This window comes from Propithecus coquereli, unplaced genomic scaffold (assembly GCF_000956105.1).
Source record: "Propithecus coquereli isolate 6110/MARCELLA unplaced genomic scaffold, Pcoq_1.0 Scaffold601, whole genome shotgun sequence".
Classification (NCBI taxonomy): Eukaryota; Metazoa; Chordata; class Mammalia; order Primates; family Indriidae; genus Propithecus; species Propithecus coquereli.
Window position 1 is genome coordinate 697,308 of NW_012151964.1, and position 18,719 is coordinate 716,026.

The 18,719-nt window shown below is 49.3% G+C and overlaps 1 protein-coding gene across 1 annotated transcript in view; it reads right to left on the bottom strand.

The window, feature by feature from the left end:
• RPS6KA2 (ribosomal protein S6 kinase, 90kDa, polypeptide 2) overlaps positions 1-18,719 on the bottom strand; it is a 186,487-nt gene that overhangs the window by 74,800 nt on the left and 92,968 nt on the right. Inside the window, exons 3-5 of the mRNA XM_012659274.1 lie at positions 17,164-17,245; positions 2,568-2,648; positions 340-499 (exon numbers count right to left, since the gene is read on the bottom strand). Of these exons, the coding sequence (XP_012514728.1) occupies positions 340-499; positions 2,568-2,648; positions 17,164-17,245 (323 nt within the window). The remainder of the gene's footprint in view (positions 1-339; positions 500-2,567; positions 2,649-17,163; positions 17,246-18,719) is intronic.

The window sequence follows — 18,719 nt, forward strand, 5'->3', positions numbered from 1 at the left end:
CACACCCCACACCCCACACATCATGCACACCACACACCATACACCCCATATACACACACATCACATATACACACACCACATACACACACACTGCACTCAAATACACCCCACACATCATGCACACCACACACGCACACACCAAACACACCATAGATATACACACCACACACACACACACACCATACACACCACATATACACACACCACATACACACATACTGCGCTCGAACACACCCCACACCCCACACATCATGCACACCACACACGAATGCACCGCACATCACACATACCACACACTCCACATACACACACACATACTACACCCGTCACACACCACACGCCGTCCTCTCCGCTCCGCCCTCCCCAATCCCTTCCCCTCGAATTGCAGACAGGCCCTCCTGGGGCTGGGGGGCGGTTACCTCCTTGGAGAGCCGGGTGAAGAGGTCCCCTCCGCGCAGGAAGTCCAGGATCAGGTAGAGTTTTCCTTCCGTCTGAAAGGCTGCGGGGGAGAGACATTTGAGCGTCCGACAGCGGCGCAGCCTCCTTGGAGTGGAATCGTTCACCCGGACCCAGTCCCTTTGCGGTCCCGAAGCCCAGCTCTCTTTGGCTCAGACACCACGTCCACCTGTGAGGCGGCCGCTGCAAACACGGCCGCGGCCCCTGGAGCCCGCCTGGGGGGCAGAGCCCGGGGAGCCGCGGCCCTGGGAAGGGCGACTCTCCCGCTTCTGTTAAGAGTTCTGAGATTTTTTTCTTTTCTTTGTTTTTTCTCCCCTCCTTCCTTCCCTTCTTAATCACAGAAGGCATTAAAAGGTACACAGGGAGAAAGCATTTGCACATTCAAACTTGTCCCCATCATTGCCACTATTAATATTAGGCTCCGGTTACAACCGAGTCGTATTTAGAAAGTCGCGTTTGCTGTGACGTGTTTCGTGAGCACGTGAAGGTGGGTCTGGCGCGCACGGAACAGAGCGCCGCCGCCTTCCCTCCCCACGGAACCGCGTTCTCACAGCTCAGGGCACGGGGGCCACCACCTGACTTCTTTCGTGGCAGGGCTGGGGACCGGCCAGTCGGCCACTACACATCACGAAAATGGGGCTCATGCCCTTGGTCTGGGCACGGTGGGCTACACTGGGGGTTGCTTTTATGATTTAGGCCACAGACGGTCCACGTAGCTCCGTCCACCGCTGACAAGGACGTGCCCCGGCAAGGGGGACGAGCCACGTGCGAGGACCAGGAGAAACCAGCCACCAGCACTGCTGTCTCGGTGCCAGTTCAGCATCTTGCCGGCCCATCCCTTGGACTGTATTTTGCACATACGGAAGTACGGCTGGAAGGGGTCCTGATATCCCTGCATCCTCGGAAACTTCCTGTTTCCTAAAAGTAACTGCTAGAACCCTCATAGATGCTGGGGGCTTAGACACTTGTGCCTCTGGCCAGGAAGCCCTCTGTCCAACCGTGTGAAGTGAGTGTGGATTAAAGACTCCGTCCCGGGCCAGGATGGGCGGATGGAGATCTCGTGTCAACCGCAGAGGGAACGCACAGCCTCTGTTCTTCGTTTCTTCAGGGAAACGCCCTGGGAGCCGATTTCAACGACGACAGCAAATCGGCAGCAGAGGAGGTGGCCGTAGGAAGGCTCGCACTGCGCCTGGCCTCGCCCACAGCGGGTAACCGGTGCGCCTGGCACACAACACGTATTCGCTCCCACTACTTGTGAAAGAACAGGCCCCATGATTTACAAACAAGACTGTTTCCTTAGTCATGTCAGACATTAGCCAGCAAAGAGCTAGAAGTCTCCTCCATCCTGTCTTGGGGCAGGAGGTCATGCTTTTGCCATCTCCTGAACAACGAGGTCTAGTTTTATTGTTCTTTTCTGTACTTCACTTACATTGTTTGAGCAGTAAATTTTAATGTAGTGTGGCATAATTCTGGAGTCACTCTTTCATTAAATTTTTTTAATTTGAGGATTTTACTTATTGTTTCTCAATTGAGATGAAAAGGCAGACAGCAAACTGAGAGAAGCTGTGTGGGACAGCAGACCTGTGGCCTTCAGTAAATTATTTGATCTAAGCCTCAAAAAATGGAAATAATAACCTACTTTGAATGGAAGTTTTCAGGGTTCATTGAGCCACTAGCTTTAAAATGCTTAGTAGGATTTTAAAAAACACAGTAGCACTGAAAACATTGGTGTTGCCATTTCTGGTTTAAAGAAATTACTGGGTCACAAAGCATTTTATTTTAAAATAACAAAAATATGTCATAGATTCATCCCAATCTAGAGCAAGAAATCTTTCTACTGAATTATCAGTGGTGCTAATTTAATCATAATGGATAGCCCCATCTACAATTAGGTCTTTGAGATGAAAACAGGGTACCTCGCTCTTTTAGAGAGAATGAACACACAAGAGATTAAGAAGGGGAGATAAGGTACCTTCCTCCCCAGACAGGACAGCACTGTAGGACACAGGGAGGGATTTCTCTTTCAGATCTATTATTTTTAAAGAACTTTCCTTTGTTCTGGAGAAGGTCGCCCTGGGTCCTCTCAGAGGTGTCATTTTAGCTCTATTTACCGTAATGAAGCTTCACGATGAAAGGGTGGTTCACTTCCGCCAGGATGTCTCTCTCCATCTTGGATCTGACTCGGTCCCGAACTGCGGAGCAGAAAGACAAAGGCTTCAAGGCGGGATTAAGAGTCCGAGGAACACCGGATATAAAATCCTGGATGTGACTAATCCCCCCAACTTTGTATTATGAAAATTTCAAACATACACAAAACTTGAAAGAGCAATATAATGATCTTGGATTTAGGAATTATTTACATTTTGATACATTTTCTTTCTTTCTCTCTCTCCAAAAAAAATTGAAAATAAATTGTAGACAATCCATAGTCAGCACCACCATGTCATTCACCCCCCTTACTTTTCCAACCTGGGATCCAGTCCAGGGTCACTCATACTGGTTGTTAAATTTCTTTATTTTGCTCCTAGAAGGGAACAGTCCCACACCCCACTTCCCCCGGTACTTTTTTGTGGGCTTTTTGGTAAGTCCAGGCCAGTTTTCCTGTAGAACAGCGGTCCCCAACCTCTTCAGTACCAGGGACTGGTTTCATGGAAGACAACTTTTCCACGGACTGCCTGGGGGTGGGGGAATGGTTTCGGGATGATTCAAGCGCATTTCATTTATTGTGTACTTTATTTCCATTATTATTACATTGTAATATATGATGAAATAATTATACAACTCGCCATATTACAGAATCAGTGGGAGCCCTGAGTGTTTTCCTATAACTAGATGGTCCCATCTGGGGGTGACGGGAGACAGTGACACCCGAAGTGTGTTGTTTATGTCCAGTCTACTCTGTAATCTATTTTGGTTGCTGTCACTGCAGAAAACCATGATTCACAAAGATAGGATGTTGGAAATGGAAGCAGGTTTTTCAGTGCTTTTGTGGCAATCTCAGGATATTCCACCTTGACTTCAATCTAAAACGTAGATTAAAAGTTGTAGATTTGAAGTTGTCTCAAACATACTTTTAAGGCCACAGTTGTCTGCAATCTCAAGCAATCGATACTCTTCTAGCACAAGCAAAGTCGATTCACCTGGCTTAATCAAAAATGGGTCACAGATCCATCCTTCCCAGTTTGCAGGTCTTTTGTGGTTGGGCAGGAATGCTTAAACTCTTTTGAAAGCTGAGGTAGGTGATCATGCACCACCCAGGAAAAAGAAGGCCCTGGCTCATTCTCTTCCAAAATCTCTGCTAATGTTGGAAACATGTCAAAAACCCCAATGTTCACTCGTCGCCCCCATAATTCCAGTTTGGCTTTGAATGCAGCCACTCTATCTGCCGACTTGAACACAATTGTCGTTCTCCCCTGAAGGGACAGATTGAGTTCCTTGGGCAGGTTGAATATGTCACACAAGTAAGCAAGTTTTGAGACCCATTCTGTGTCACAGAAATGTGCTGCCAGTGGTGACTGTTTTTCTAAAAGAAATCTCTGGAACAGCTCTTGTAACTCAAGAACTCTGGCCAGTGATCTACCTTTATAAAGCCGTCTCACTTCTGTGCGTAAGAGAAGACATGCGTGCTCTGCGTCCATCTCCTCACAGAGCTGCGTGAACAGACGTGAGTTAAGGGCATGCACTTTAATGTGGTTGATGATTTTAATCACATCCTGCAAAACGTTGTTTAGTTCAGGTGACATTTTTCGGCCAGCCTACATTTCTAGTGTGTAGACTCATATTCAGAAGTGACTTCCTTGACCCAAGTAGTGAAACCAGAAAGCCGTCCAGTCGTGGCAGCTGCTCCGTCCATGTCCATATGACACAAAATGACCCATTCACTGTTCCTGATATGTAATCATTCAAAGACTTGAACACTATTGCAGCTGTGGTGTTGGTTGGCAACAAAAGTGCATAGAACACATCCTCATGTACATCTTCCGGAAAAATATATCGCACAAAAACAAGCATTGTCGCCTTGTTTTGTCAACATCGGTGGCCTCGTCAACCTGGATTGTGTACCACGGTGACTCATTAATCCTCTCTAACAGTTGTGCCTCAGTATCCCCTGCTATTGCATCAATCCATCTGGTTATAGTGGTAGCCGAAAGGGGAACAGGTGCCACCTTTGAAACTGCAGCCTCTCCTTAAAGTTCACGGCCCATGTCCTTAGCAGCAGGCAGGACCAACCCTTCACCAACAGTAAAGGGCTTCTTAGCTTTAGCAGTGCGGGTAGCCGCTAAGAATCATGCTCTCAGTGCAGACACGTTTGATGAGGTGGTGGCCTTCAGTAATTGCTTCTGTTCTTCATGTTCATATTTTTCCTTTTGAAAAACTCCAAAGGCTTGTCTTTTAATGCAGGCTTGGTCTCCATGTGGCCAAGCAGTTTTGAAGGTTTCATGGCTTGACTGGATAGCCGGTCGCCATATACAAAGGGGCTTGGAGAATGTGAATCCCCTAGTGCAATGAACCTGTAATTTAAGGAGGACTCTTGGTATTTTATTTTAAATGCAGCTTTCATTTTGTTGGCAGTCTTAGGGTCTTCTGCTGTCTCTTCATTGGGTCTTTCCCCCTCTTCAAAGCAGCTCTCCAGCGACGTTTGCTTTTTACTTATTTTGCTGCGGTTAGCTGTGGGCTCAGCAAAACGGTGACTGAGACAAATGTGCAGTGCGGGAAAGATGCAAGGACGAAAGTGGTAAATAAAATAATGGGTGGGCCACACACGGACTAAAATAAGTGTCAGATCCTGACTTAAAGCTGCCAACAAATGCAGCTTAATTGTCACTTGCCACTCACTGATAGGGTTTTGATAAGAGTCTGCAAGCAATTGATTTATTAAGGTCTCTGTGCAGTCAAACCTCTCTGCGAATGATAATCTGTATTTGCAGCTGGTCCCCAGCACTAGCATCACTGCCTCAGCTCCACCTCAGATCATCAGGCATTAGATTCTCATAAGGATCACAACCTAGATCCCTCCCATGCGCGGTTTACAGTAGGGTTCTCGCTCCTATGAAGATCTAATGCCGCCACTGATCTGGCAGGAGGTGGAGCCCAGGTGGTAATGTGAGTGAAGGGGAATGGCTGTAAATACAGATGAAGGTTTGCTTGTTCACCCACTGCTCACCTCCTACTGTGCGGCCCGGTTCCTAACAGGCCACAGACTGGTACTGGTCCATTGGCCTGGGGGCTGGGGACTGTAGATGTAGAATGTTCCACATTCTGGGTTTGTCTCATAGCTGCTCAACTGATTTCTCTAGCCCTTGCATTTCTTGTAAACTGAGGTCTGGTCTGGAGGCTGTATAAGTTCAAGGCTAAACATACTTGGTGACCAGGTGCTGCCTGTACCTGACTTCATGAGCCCCTGAAGGTCACACCAGGCCAGCCTCTCTAGGCGATGCTAAATGTCATTCCTCATTAAGGGGGTAAGTCATCCTCTTGCCACCCTAAGGATCTGCAGGTCCCTTTGCGAGTGAAAAGTAACCCAGGGGCTAGTAGAAGCTGGTGTCTCTGTGATCCCTCTGGTGAGACTCACTTTTTTTTTTTTTTTTTGAGACAGACTCTTGCTCTGTTGCCCAGGCTATAGTGCTGTGACATCGGCCTAGCTCATAGCAACCTCCAACTCCTGGGCTCAAGCGATCCTCCTGCCTCAGCCTCCCAAGTACCTGGGACTACAGGCATGCGCCACCACGCCCAGCTGATTTTTCTATATATTTTTAGCTGTCCAGCTAATTTCTTTCTATTTTTAGTAGAGACGGAGTCTCGCTCTTGCTCAGGCTCGAACTCCTGACCTTGAGTGATCCTCCCACCTCGGCCTCCCAGAGTGCTAGGATTACAGGCGTGAGCCACCATGCCTGGCTGTGACTCATTTTTATTAAAACATTCATCCATTCATTTTTGAAAAAATAGTTCCTGATGTGGATAAACATAAGACAGCCTGTTTATCAAACACAACTGCAGCCATTCACCCGGGAGGACGCGCTGAAAGGCAAGACTTCACGCCAGCATCTCGGACAGTAGTAACAGGTGCTCTCTCGACACACGCTAATCCCCCTGGATAAGAAACGTCGAGACTCCCAGGTGGGTCTCTTGTGTCCACCACCCTCGCTCTGCAGCAGAGAAGAACAAGGAGGAAAAGCAGAGCGATCCACAGAGGAGACGCTGTGAAGAACCCCTCCCTCTCCTGCCTCCCCCCTCACAGGTTCCAGTGGCCTCGGCCAGCGTGAACAGCACGAGGAGTTCATAAAAGCAAACACTGGGATCTATTTATGCAACAGAAGACACAGAAGATGCTAGCTAACGACTTGGAGGAGGAAAAGGACACTTAAAGCAGTAGACTCATAAGAACTTCTCTCAAAATGATAGCAAAGGCCTGACAAGGAGGCGTGGGGAGGGGTAGACGCAGGCAGGCTCGGCAGGGCCAGGGCGGGAGCTGCAGTGTGGCGGGCCGTGGCTGGGGGCTTCTAAAACGGTAAACAAGAAGTCTGTCTGTCTGTGTGTCTGTGTCTCTCTCTCTTTCTCTCAGAGCTACCGGCTGGCATCAAATCACATTAAACTCGATAAGGAAAATTTCTCAGCCACTTGTCATGCAGATAACAGGGCAGCCACTGTGGACTCATGGGCTCTGCCACGCCCTGGACGTGGGCTGCTTCCTCGCGCTGGAAACCTCATCAGACGCTCTGGCCAGGCTTCCAGCACTGTCCTTGATCTCAGCAGAGCAGAGCAGGCGAGCAGGGCCCGCAGGAGAGGTCTTCTGACATCCCAATGTGCTTCCTCTTCTGGGGAGAAGTCCCTGTTCCACCCTTTTGTCCCCTGAGTGCCCACTGACACGATGTGCTGAGCAGGGTGGCGGAGATCAGGGATTGTGTGTTCCTACACCATCTTCCCATTTCCTCGCAAAGCTTAGCCTTCGACTCTGGTGAGGATTATCTAAAAGTCTTCTAAACAGGATTGATACTATTGAAGTCAGATCTATTTGGAATGAAGAACAATGTTAGCCACGTATCTGATGTCAGCACGGGCAATGGAAACCAAAGGCCATGGGAAGCTTGGTAAAAAATTAGGGAAAGGTATCTTCTATTTAAATTTCTAAGGGGCTGTCTAGTCACAGCAGAGAAATGAACGTAGATCTATCTCCTCTCTACCTACACTAAATAAATCCCAGATCTATTAAAGGGTTAAATGTTTTAAAAAAATCAAGCCATAAAATTAAAATAACAAAGATGAATACTTATCTGATGCCTGGATGGGGAATCTCTCTTTAAATAGAAGCAATGGAAGAAATAACATAGGAAACATAGACAGACTGAATAACAAAACATCTAAAAATTGGTCATCCAAAAAGATCATACCATTAAAAGCCAAGCAAAAAAATTAGGGTTATCTCAAACAAACAGAAAAAGGGCCAAGAGCTGAAATAAATACAATATCCAAAATACTACCATTACGTCTAAAGTAACAGGGGAAGGAACCAAGCCAGCCCTGACAGCAAACGTTGCATATTCCAGGTTAAATGCGTCAGCACAGGGACATTTGTACGAGAATGTTCCGTAGGGTCGACTCCCGGGGCACCACGTGGCCAAACACAAGCATCTGTTGGTTTTAGGGCGGTAGGAAAAGGGAAAGGCTGCGTCCACTCCAGGCTGGGATGTCATCACTGCTGATGACCAACCACGTAGCTGACCATGCCTAGTCTCCACGCATCAATGCAGGGACAAACTAAACGAGACGTCAAAGGATTGTCATCACACCAGGCGATGCCCTCGGAATGCAGCACACGAAACTGGCTCTCCGAGGGCAACGGGAAGATGTTCAGGACTGCACAAACTCCGGCGTCGCTGGCAGGGCAGCAATGCCCTGACCTGCCCAATGCCCACTCTGCGCGGTGCAGTCACTCACGCCCACAGCCAGGGACGGAATGGAATGGCTGGAACCACGGCTCTGCCGATGGACAGGCAGCGTGGCGCGATTCTTCCACTAAGAAACAGACGCTGAAAGCAAGGGCTCATTTTCGGGTGCTGAGGACTTTCAAGCTCCCTCTTTGACAGCTAAGAATTCCAAGGGGTTTTGATGTCTAAGATCTAGATGCGTAAAACAGAAAACCTCGTGAGAAGAAGCCTTGATCCCTCCACGAGCTACAGAAATTGTGAAAGTTGCAGAAAGCTGAGAGGAAGCTGAAGAGGTCGCTCACACCAGCCCGGACAGACGTGTCGGCTACAGTCTCTCATCACGGAGCCCTGGGCCAGCGTGCACTCCGGAGCCAGACCACTCCGCCAGGCCACGCCCACCCTCGCTGGGGTATTTCCTTTCCGGCATTTCACAGGTGAGTCTGGAAGTGACTGAGGCTTGTCCCTATAGATGTGAAAACAAAAATGTCCTAGGCTACTTTAAGAGTCACTAATGAAACTGTAGGTATTGAGGATAAATTAAAAAATTTGTTCTCCTTCCAGTCAACCCTGTACTTGTGGCCCCCCTGCAGTGTGTAGGACTTGGGAGAGGTGGTGTTTGTGGTTTGCTCTGCCTTGTGCGTCCTGGTGCCAGCTGTGACTGTCATGTGTTCTTCACCTGTTGTAGCCCTGTCTCTGTCCCTGGGGTAGAGACAGATGTGGAGGCCCCTACAAGTTCACCCTGCTGCGAAGGGCATGGTTTCCTTTCCGGAAAAATGCAGGAGGAAGCACTTTGTGAGATTGCCCCAGTGGGCATAAGACATGATATGCAACGAGACTCACTTTCTGGAAACCCTCTCTGCGTGGGGACACGGCAAGGCCAGAATTTTTCTGATTTTTAGATTATCTCCATAATATACATTACATGTATATTTCATTATATGTCATATTGTGATGACTAATTTTTTGTGTCAACTTTCCTGGGCTACGGGGTGCCCAGGTAGCTGGTAAAGCATCATTTCTGGCTGGTTCTGTGTGGATATTTCTGGAAGAGACCAGCGTTTGAGCTGGTGGACAGAGTATAGCAGATTCCGCCCAGGTGGGTGGGCACCATCCAGTCTGCTGAGGGCCAAAGAGAGCAGAAAAACAGTGTAAGGGGAATGTGCTCTCTGTTCGAGGTGGGACATCAGTGCTCCTGGTTCTCGGCCTCTGTACTCGGACTGAGTCACTTTACCAGCTTTCCTGGGGCTCAGCTTGCAGGCGGCAGATCTCGGACTTCTCGGCCTCCACAGTCACTGAGCCAATTCCCACAAATCTCTGTCTCTCTCTGGCTACGAAATGTACGTCCATCCTGCTGGCTCTGTTTCTCTGGAGCATCTGATGAATACAAAAATTAGTACCAAGCCGTGGGGTGCTGCTATAAGTCCCTGAAAGCTTGGCAATGGCTTTGGGCCTGGGTAATGGGTAGAGGCAGAAGAGCTCTGAAGTGCGTGCTAGAAAAAGCCTACGTTACATCTCCCAGAATAAAAATCTATCTTCACTCAATATCTTCTAGCTTTCAAAGAGTTAATTCATAGCAAAAAATGGGCTTCCATGAGCGGTTCTGTTGCTAAACGTTTGGGGGTCAAAACTTTTTATAGTTAATTTCTCCAAAGAAAAAGGAACAAAAGAAAAGTAATAATAGTTAGCCACGTGGATCACCATGTGACAGTGATGGGCAGGCCTCCCCGAGAGCTGTCTTTTATCCCTCTGTGCTAGATTATTTATAACAATAGAAGACAGATGCGGGTACTTAACTTCCTCACCAGAGAACCTTTCTGCAGGTAAATCTCAAGCCGACTGCTCCTAGGTATTTACCCTGCACAGGTATTAGAGACGACAAGCGATGAAAAAAATCCATTTCCCACCTCTCACGCATCTATAATTCAAGAGATGCGATTCTGGCAAAAACAAACACAGGAAGGGCTCCAAGGCATGGGCGGCATGTCAACAACGGATCAGACGCCTGTTCCGTGAGGGTGGCGTCTGCGTGCAGGTAGCAGGAGTGAGTTTGCTCTGTGCACAGGGCCCAGGAAGACAGACAGCAAGGCGGCTTCAGGGGGAGTCATTTCCACTTTACTTTTCCTCTTAGACAAATTGGGAAAATAAATTCCTCGAATAGTATATGCCTTAAGTACAATTAGCCAGGACGTGGCTTCCTGCGAGGAGACGCAGGGAGGCTGGTGCTGGGGGTGCTGAGGCGGCCCAGGAGGCCTGGGGTGCCAGGCAGCGCTCTCCGTGCGACCTTCACCTCCTCCAGACAAACACGACTTCCAGTAACCTCAGTGCTTTGTGCCTCAGTTTCCTCATTTGTACAATGAAGATAATAATAATATCACTCCTCTCCCCTTAATAAGAAGAGGCATTTAAGACTTGAGCTTGAAATTTGCCTTAATTTTTTCTTCCTAGGAATTTGGAATCATCCAAGTGGGAATCAAATGAATCAGCACAGGAAGAAATACAATCTGTTCAAAGTAACAGACTGATGGAAGCTTAGGCTCCCCGTGAGTCAGTGTTTTTTAATGAAGCGTTTCAGCTGCGAGAGGAAAACAAAGAGGTGCTGAAAACAGCATCGTGGGGTTTGGAGCCACCTGGGCTAACTCTGACCAGGAACTGCCTCAAGACGTTGTGGTCGGCACGAAAGTCATCCACACACGTCTGGACCGGTCACCAGAGCCAGTCCTGCGTCCCCAGGGCTTCTGCAGCGCGGTGTGGTCAGCTCTCCGCTTCTCATGGGAAGGACAGAGCGTTAGGAGAAACGGGGCTTCTGCGGACGCTTTGCCGAGCTTGGAACGTGTGTCTCACGCTTCCCATTCCCCGGTTCTGGCTGTCGGTGCGACAGCGGTGCCCACCACACGGCCACCGAGACACACGGGCACCACTGTGACTGTCTCTCGCCTGACTTGCTTAAAGAAAGAGATTTTGCCAGAATATTCTTTCCCCTTTACAGTCCACAGGACACTACTTATTTCCTTCCCAGAAGGGAATGCATATCGCCTCTGGGCTGAGGGAGTTGATTTGCAAGGAAAATGGCTAGAAATGAATTAGGACGAAAACACAGGTGAAGTCCTATCGGAAAAACGTCATTGCAAGATACAAGAAGCTGTTCATGTCAGAAGCTCTTTCCGCATTGCAGAGTGGCCATTGGGACACGAGGATTCTGCACGGCGAGCCCTCCCATGGCTGGGTGGGCGCATCTGTGGTCTCTATTCTGGCACCGGTGCTCTTCAGCCATCAGCGAGATCACAGGCTCTTCATGTTGTACCTGGAGGGGCCGCGGCTGAACCAAGACATCATCTTTCTAACCAGATGGCCGTGAACGTCCAGCCTGGCGCCCCTCCCCTGCTCCATCAAACCCAAACAAAACCTCCACAAGGAAAGCCCCGACACCTCTCCAAAGCCGCACCGCCTTCATGGGGAAAAGGACCAGAGAGGAGCACAGCTGATGCCCACCGATCTTCCGCCTAGACCCGCAGCACCGCACACGCTCGAACCAACAACGCAGGGGGTGGGTGCTTGTCAGTGTCACCCCATTCTCAGTAGGGGAACTGCCATCAGGGCAGGTGCCCCAAGAGGACACAGAGGCAGGGTTAGAGCTGGCCTTGGCTCCAGGGTCCAGATTTTGTGCTCCCAACCAGTGTATCAGGGCTTCCCCATGCTGGTGGGACCCTGGAGACACCCGGGGCCAGGGGGACTTGTACGAATTCTCCTGCTCTGACCAACTAACTCAGAATCTCCGGGAGGGGCCCCAGGCCCCAGCAATCTGAGAGCGTGCCCCAGGCAATGCCAGGGCGGGGCACCTCCCCAGGCCAGTGCCTGTCCTGCCTGTCCGCTCACTCAGCAGGGCAAGTTCAGGCTTGTCTCATTTTTGGTCTGACACTTGGGAATATGTTTCTTAGTCGTACATTCACCAAATTCCCATATTAAGAAAGTGGGAACGTCACCCTTTGGAATTCATTATATTCGGAATGCGATACATGGCATTTTTACCTGTAATAACTCCACGTGGAGTCACGAATATAGAAACTTTGTCAATTTAAAGAAGTTGAACATTTTTAAAGTGTCCTTAAGTACCCTGGAGACAGGCTGTGCTCCGTCGCGAGGTGAGCGGAGGAGGGGAGGGGTAGGAGTGGAGCGGGGTGGGGGGGTTCCCGAGCGAGCGCAGCCTGCAGGGGACCCTCCGGCTGCCTGAGCAGCCGACACCCCGAGATGATCCGCCAGCTCTTCAAGGAAACACAGGTGTGGCGCTGACATTGTGGAATTACTTAAGGGTGCGGCGGAGCTGCCGGCGAGGCCGACCCTCCGTGCCAGGTCATGCAGGACCCACCCGCGGCGGTCTTCACTCCGCACGCACGACATCGACCGTGTTTCTGAGAAGCAGGCTGGAGTTTTAAAACTATTTCCACAGGGCTTCCGCCTTCTTTCCATTTTTTCTTTTTCAAAATAATTTTGCTATTCCAACGCCTCTCACTTTCCCCTGGGTGGCCGTCTGTGCTTTCAGGGTTTCTCTGTTGGCGAGTGGAGAACGTCCCTGTGGTCGCTACCGTGGCTCCTTTTCTCTCGGACACGGTCTTCAGGATTATGAATTAGCTCGCAAACCGGGGCGTCACGAAGGTGGAGAATGAGTTACAGGGCATTTGAACGACTCCGGCTAATGGCACACAGAGGTGCTGGAGCGAAAACAAACTTAAAGTCAGCTCTCCTCTTTCACAGTGAGAAAGAAACTAAGGCTCCGAGCCGACCGGCGTCCTTCCCCAGGGCGAGAGCCGGTTGGTGGCACAGGAAGACCAGGCCTCCCCTCCACGTAACTGGGCTGCATTGCGACAGGACCCAGTGACCACATGCAAAATGCCACTTTGTAAAGTTTTCTGTGTTCTCTTCGGAAAATAAATTCCAGTTGAATTTCCGGAAAAAATATCTATTCTTTAGTGACAGGCCATTCCGGAAAGCTAAAACAGTAAAGATGTAAAATAATGCTTGCTTTTAATGCTGACTTTTAAGGAGCACAAGGAAATGGAAAATTTTTCCATTCTATGCGCACATGGTGCATTTTCACAATATAAAAATGATTTTACATATGCAAGCATATTTTCCAGAATATTTTAAAAATAACTTTATATTATAAAAAGTAAAATGTGTTATTTTTGTTGAGAACTTGAAATACAGAGTACAGAGGAAAACACAAAAGCTACCCGTAACCCTGTAACTCAGACGCAGACGCTGCCTTCCTCCCGGCACATTTGCCACCAGCGCGGCGTCTGATATGTGCACACACATGCGCATCCTACGTGTCCTGCTGGAGGTCCTCGTGCGCCTAACAGCGTCACGGCCGTTCTGCAGTTTCATACCCTGCCTGCTCCGGGTAACCACGGGTCAGCAGCGGCTTCTCGAGGACGCCTTGGATTGGATTATACACAAGTGTGCAGACCTGCGTCCAAGGAGAGTGAAGTCAGCGGGACGGTGTGCTTTGCACGTGAGCTGAGAGTCACAGTCCGCCCTGATGGAGCCCAGGGCTCGGCGACGGGTTAAACAGAGAACAGCTTTGCAGCTCCTTCCTCTCCTCGCGCATCTCCAGCGTGGCGTGCGCAGCCCCGGATCCCACGCGCATTCCAGCTTCGCTCCCACCTCTCCTCTCTCCGTTCAGGGCAGGGGAGGCTGAGAGCATATTTGAGGGGAGAGAAGGAACGGTTATGATTTAAGGAGGAGAGGAACTATTCCTGGTCCCTCCTCGAGCCCTGGAGAGGTGAATACGGATCAGCTGGTGGAAGGAGGAAGAGGCGTGGCCCCTGCGGGCAGTCTGGTCGTGAGGACCCGCTCAGCTTCCTGTCCGCCTGCCTTCGTCTTAAGCACAGGAAGACGTGTCTGTGTTTGAGACCATAAATCTCAATGCTTTGAGGATGAAAGGTGGGTTTTAGCCAATGACCATGTCATTTAACAGCTGTTCATTTAAACAATAATGGTTTTATTGAGCTATAATTCACATTTCACATAATTCACCAATTTAAAGTGTATAATTCAATGGTTTTTAGAATATTCAGAGTTGTGCAGCTGTCACCACAGCCAGTTTTTTTTTTTTTTTTTGAGACAGAGTCTCACTGTGTTGCCCGGGCTAGAGCGAGTGCCATGGTGTCATCCTAGCTCACAGCAACCTCAAACTCCTGGGCTCAAGCGATCCTCCTGCCTCAGCCTCCCGAGTAGCTGGGACTACAGGCATGTGCCACCATGCCCGGCTAATTTTTTCTGTATATTTTTTTTAGTTGTCCAAATAATTTCTTTCTAATTTTAGTAGAGATGGGGTCTCGCTCTTGCTCAGGCTGGTTTCGAACTCCTGAGCTCAAACAATCCGCCCGCCTCAGCCTCCCAGAGAGCTAGGATTACAGGCGGGAGCCGCCGCGCCCGGCCACACAGCCAGTTTTAAAGCATTTTCATCACCCCAAAAGAAGCCCCAGACCCATTAACAGTTACTTCCCATCTCTCTGGCCCTCCAGCCCTAGAAAACCACGAATCTACTTTCCATCTGCTGATTCTGGACCTGCTGATTCTGGACGTTCACACACATGGAATCAAAGAACACGTGGACCTTCGTGCCTGGCTCTCCTACTGAGCACCCTGTCCCCGTGGTCCATCCACGTCACGCCACGAGCCAACACTTCCCTTCCGTTCCTTGCAGAATAGTGTTCCATCGCATGGATAAACCACATTTTATTTTTCCACTCACCAGTTGGTGGACGTTTGACTTCGTTCCAGTCTTTGGCTATTGTGAATAGGCCAATGCTGCCACGAACATTGCCGTACGGGTTTCCGTGGAGACGTATATTTTCGTTTCTCTTGGCTAAATACCGAGGTGGGTCTTACTGTTATCTGTGCTAAACTCCCGAGGAACCGCAAGAGCAGGTCACATTTTAGGCCTTCAGGTGCTCCTGAGCTAACGAAGGACTAGTACAATTTCCTGTTTCTGTGGGACAACTGTCAGGGGAGGGATTACGTTATCCAAAGTTGAGGACAGAAAGTCAAAACCTGATTTGTTTTCCATACATCTTCTCATCAACAAAGAATAATTCCTTAAAGTAATATTTTTATGAGATTCTTGGAATATTTGGTCATGTTCAACTGACAGTTTTAGAAATATTATTTTACCCACAATAATAACATTCACTCTAAAAGTCATGGCTTACGTTACGTTACTATTGATGACGCTGAACTAAAAATTCAGGTGCCTACAATAAACTAGAGTGCCCCACCTGAGACTTTGTGTACGTAAGAATTACTGGGAAAACTCATCCAAAAAGCCAAATTCCAGTCTCTGCCCGTAGGAGATTGTGAGTCCATAGGCCAGGAGTGAGGCCGAGGTCTGTATTCATAACGACCTTCCTCCTACCATCCCCGAACACACACAAGTGATTCTGACCCAGTCTGGCTAAAGTGGTCAATTTTTGCATTTTCTTAGAATTGACTGTGCTGACAATGTCAACCTGATGTCTCTCTTCAGTAGAAACAGTCACCCAAGCCTTGCGTCTTGCCTTCCAGCTCCTTGACTCACTCACTTGGAAGAGCTCCCTTCCTCCTGCGTGTACGTGAGCTGTTTAAAGTCTGTATATGTTTAGTTACATGTGGCTCAGGATGTATGTCTTACTCTCCCAACTGGACAGCAAGTCACCTGAAGGCAGAGAATGACATTTTTTGATGGCGTCCCTGTGGGCAGTTGCTGAGGACACTGTGTTATGAGACCAAAGATTCAGGTGCCACCCTGCATCTCTGAGCCTCATGGGGCCCCAAGGGCCTAATCAGGAGCCCCCTGCACCTGCCAGGTGTGCCCCCGACCCAGTGGGAAAGCCCCGCCCTGCTGGCTCCCCTGTGAGCCAGACCAGCTCTATTCCCTAAACTCTTCAACATGATAGGTTCCCTGGCAGCCCCCAAAATACTCGAATAAGCCAGTCACGCCTTCTGCAGGAACCAGGGGCCACTCACCCTCTTGTTCCTGCAATGCCGCGAGTGCTGCCCTGTGTGGCATGTGGCACCCCTCTACACGGGGGAGAACGTGTAGCTAATAACCTGCTGTCTCGGCACCCGCCCAGCACTGGGTACTCAGCCGTCTCGTGTGTACCGCCGAGGGAGGAGTGAACAGGAGGTGGCCACAACAGAGATAGTAGGTGCTCAGTAAATATGTATCAATTGGCTAAAAGACTGTAAGTGTGGAATAGAGATTTTGGATAACATCCTGACTTTGCCCCTGTGCTCAGCGCTCAGGTTTTACTCGTAGGATGAGGGTGCAAAGGAGCTGTACGGAAATCAGGTGCCGGACTGCACGTCTCACCCCAGTCACCAGGACTACAAAGGAAACAACTCAATTGTGAATCGCATCATACCTAAAACTGAGCAATCCAGTGTGACTGCTGCTGCTTGGGCCGGTTTGTCCTGCCACGCCCCGCCGTCACAGCCTGCTCTCCTCCCCACCGCCCGGTTTCCCAAATGGTTCTCCACAGCAGAACATATGCGGGAGGGTGGTATTTATGCAATATGGCTCTCCTCTGAGAGTTGTGGAAACTTTGCAGGGATATTTTAAATATCCAGGGAAATGTTTATACTGTTTATTATCAATCAGAGAGGAATGTGCCTGGTTTGCTCATTTAGAGAAACCTTCAGCAATCGAGAACACTAAATGGGATGTGGATTTCCTCAAATAACAAGCAAAGCAGAAACTGCAGTTGCATGTCCCGGGAACAGCCAGTCCCCTGGAAACCCTCACCTTTTAAGGTGGCTTTCTTGAGGACCTTCATGGCGTAGAGCTGCCCGGCGTCCGACCCCTTGACCTTCCTTACCAGGAACACCTTGGAAAGAGAAAACAGAACATCTGGAACTGCTGAGACTTGCGACCCACTTTCCTTATTTGATTTGACACGGAGATACACAAGGAAGTTTAGAGACATTGCAACAAAATAAACACATTGTAGGAACATTGAGAATTTTCTCCGGCATTCAGGCTACCAGGAAAAGCTTCATCTAACTTACTGCAGCTCTTAGTGACATCGATACGTGTCTGAATAAGAATCATTTGCTTTTGGTACCATTGACTTTGTTTTACATCAGAAGTAATACCACCCCCCTTTTTGAAGACCAGCTGTTTAGAAAAACAAACAATATTCAGAAACCTTAAGGCAGAGCATGTGGCTTATTTTAAGCACCCCTCTGTGAGTCCCTACCGTGGGGACATGCTGAGAGTGACTGCCCACCACCAGGACAGGCTCTGTCGGATTTTCAGGGTCAACTAGTTTCTCTTATTTGAACTTTCTTCCTCCAAATTTTTGCTGTGAGTAGCTTAAGTTTATAGACAGAGTCAGTTTCTAACTGGCTGTTAAATATACTTGTGATATTTGACAACACTTTCTGAAACGCTTTTTGATGTATATCACAGAGGAAAACAAAAAGAAAAGGTAATTGAGAGAGGCTGAGTTTAAAATTATGTTTGTAATTTTTGAACAAAATTAATTAAAAAACAACAACCCTGGAGTATCGTTTATAAAAAAAATCTTCCATGAAGATGAACAAAATAGTACTTGATTTTCCTAAAATCATTTCCAACAGATGAGAAATCTGCTTGCATGATAGAGATCACATGCGAATTAAGTTCTGGTGGTGGCCGTCAGACCGGGTGTTGTCAGTGCCTTTTGGGGCATTCTAGCTGGATGCAAAATCCACGGCCCCAGGCTGGTCATTACCGCAGGGCCACACGGGCCACGTGCACCAGTGAGCGTCAGGGTGGGGCCGCCGCTCACCTGGCCACAGACAGGTGGGGATGTCCCACCCCTCGGCTCTCCGCACAGACAGGAGTGGGCGGAAACTCACTGCGCAGGCGCTCCGAGAGCCGTGCAGGCAGACCCAGGGAGACCAACAGGCGTCTGCTCGAGAGACTCAGGTGAAGGAGGCGCCAGGAAGTGCTGAGTCCCGGCACAGGACCAGGGCCACATCCCCGCTGGTGCCCTTGAGGCGATTGGGCTGCACCTGACCCCTCCCCGCCCTGCTGCCCTCCGGGTCGCTGCGTCCAGTCACAGCCCCTGGCTGGCGGCCGCTAACCTAGACGGCGTCGGCGGGAAAACGCCCTGCGCCCGTGCCCAGGCAGAAGCGAGGACGGGGGACGGGGCAGCAAGTTCTGTGCGGTCGATGCTGCCTCCGGGAACGAGAGCTGTCCTAGGAAAGCAGCTAGAACAGATGTCCTTTTTCTTTCAGGGTTTGGGACTATGTCGTCATGGAAAGTGGATATTGTGTGGAGTGTCTGTGTGTACAGGTACGTGTGTGTCCCCACAG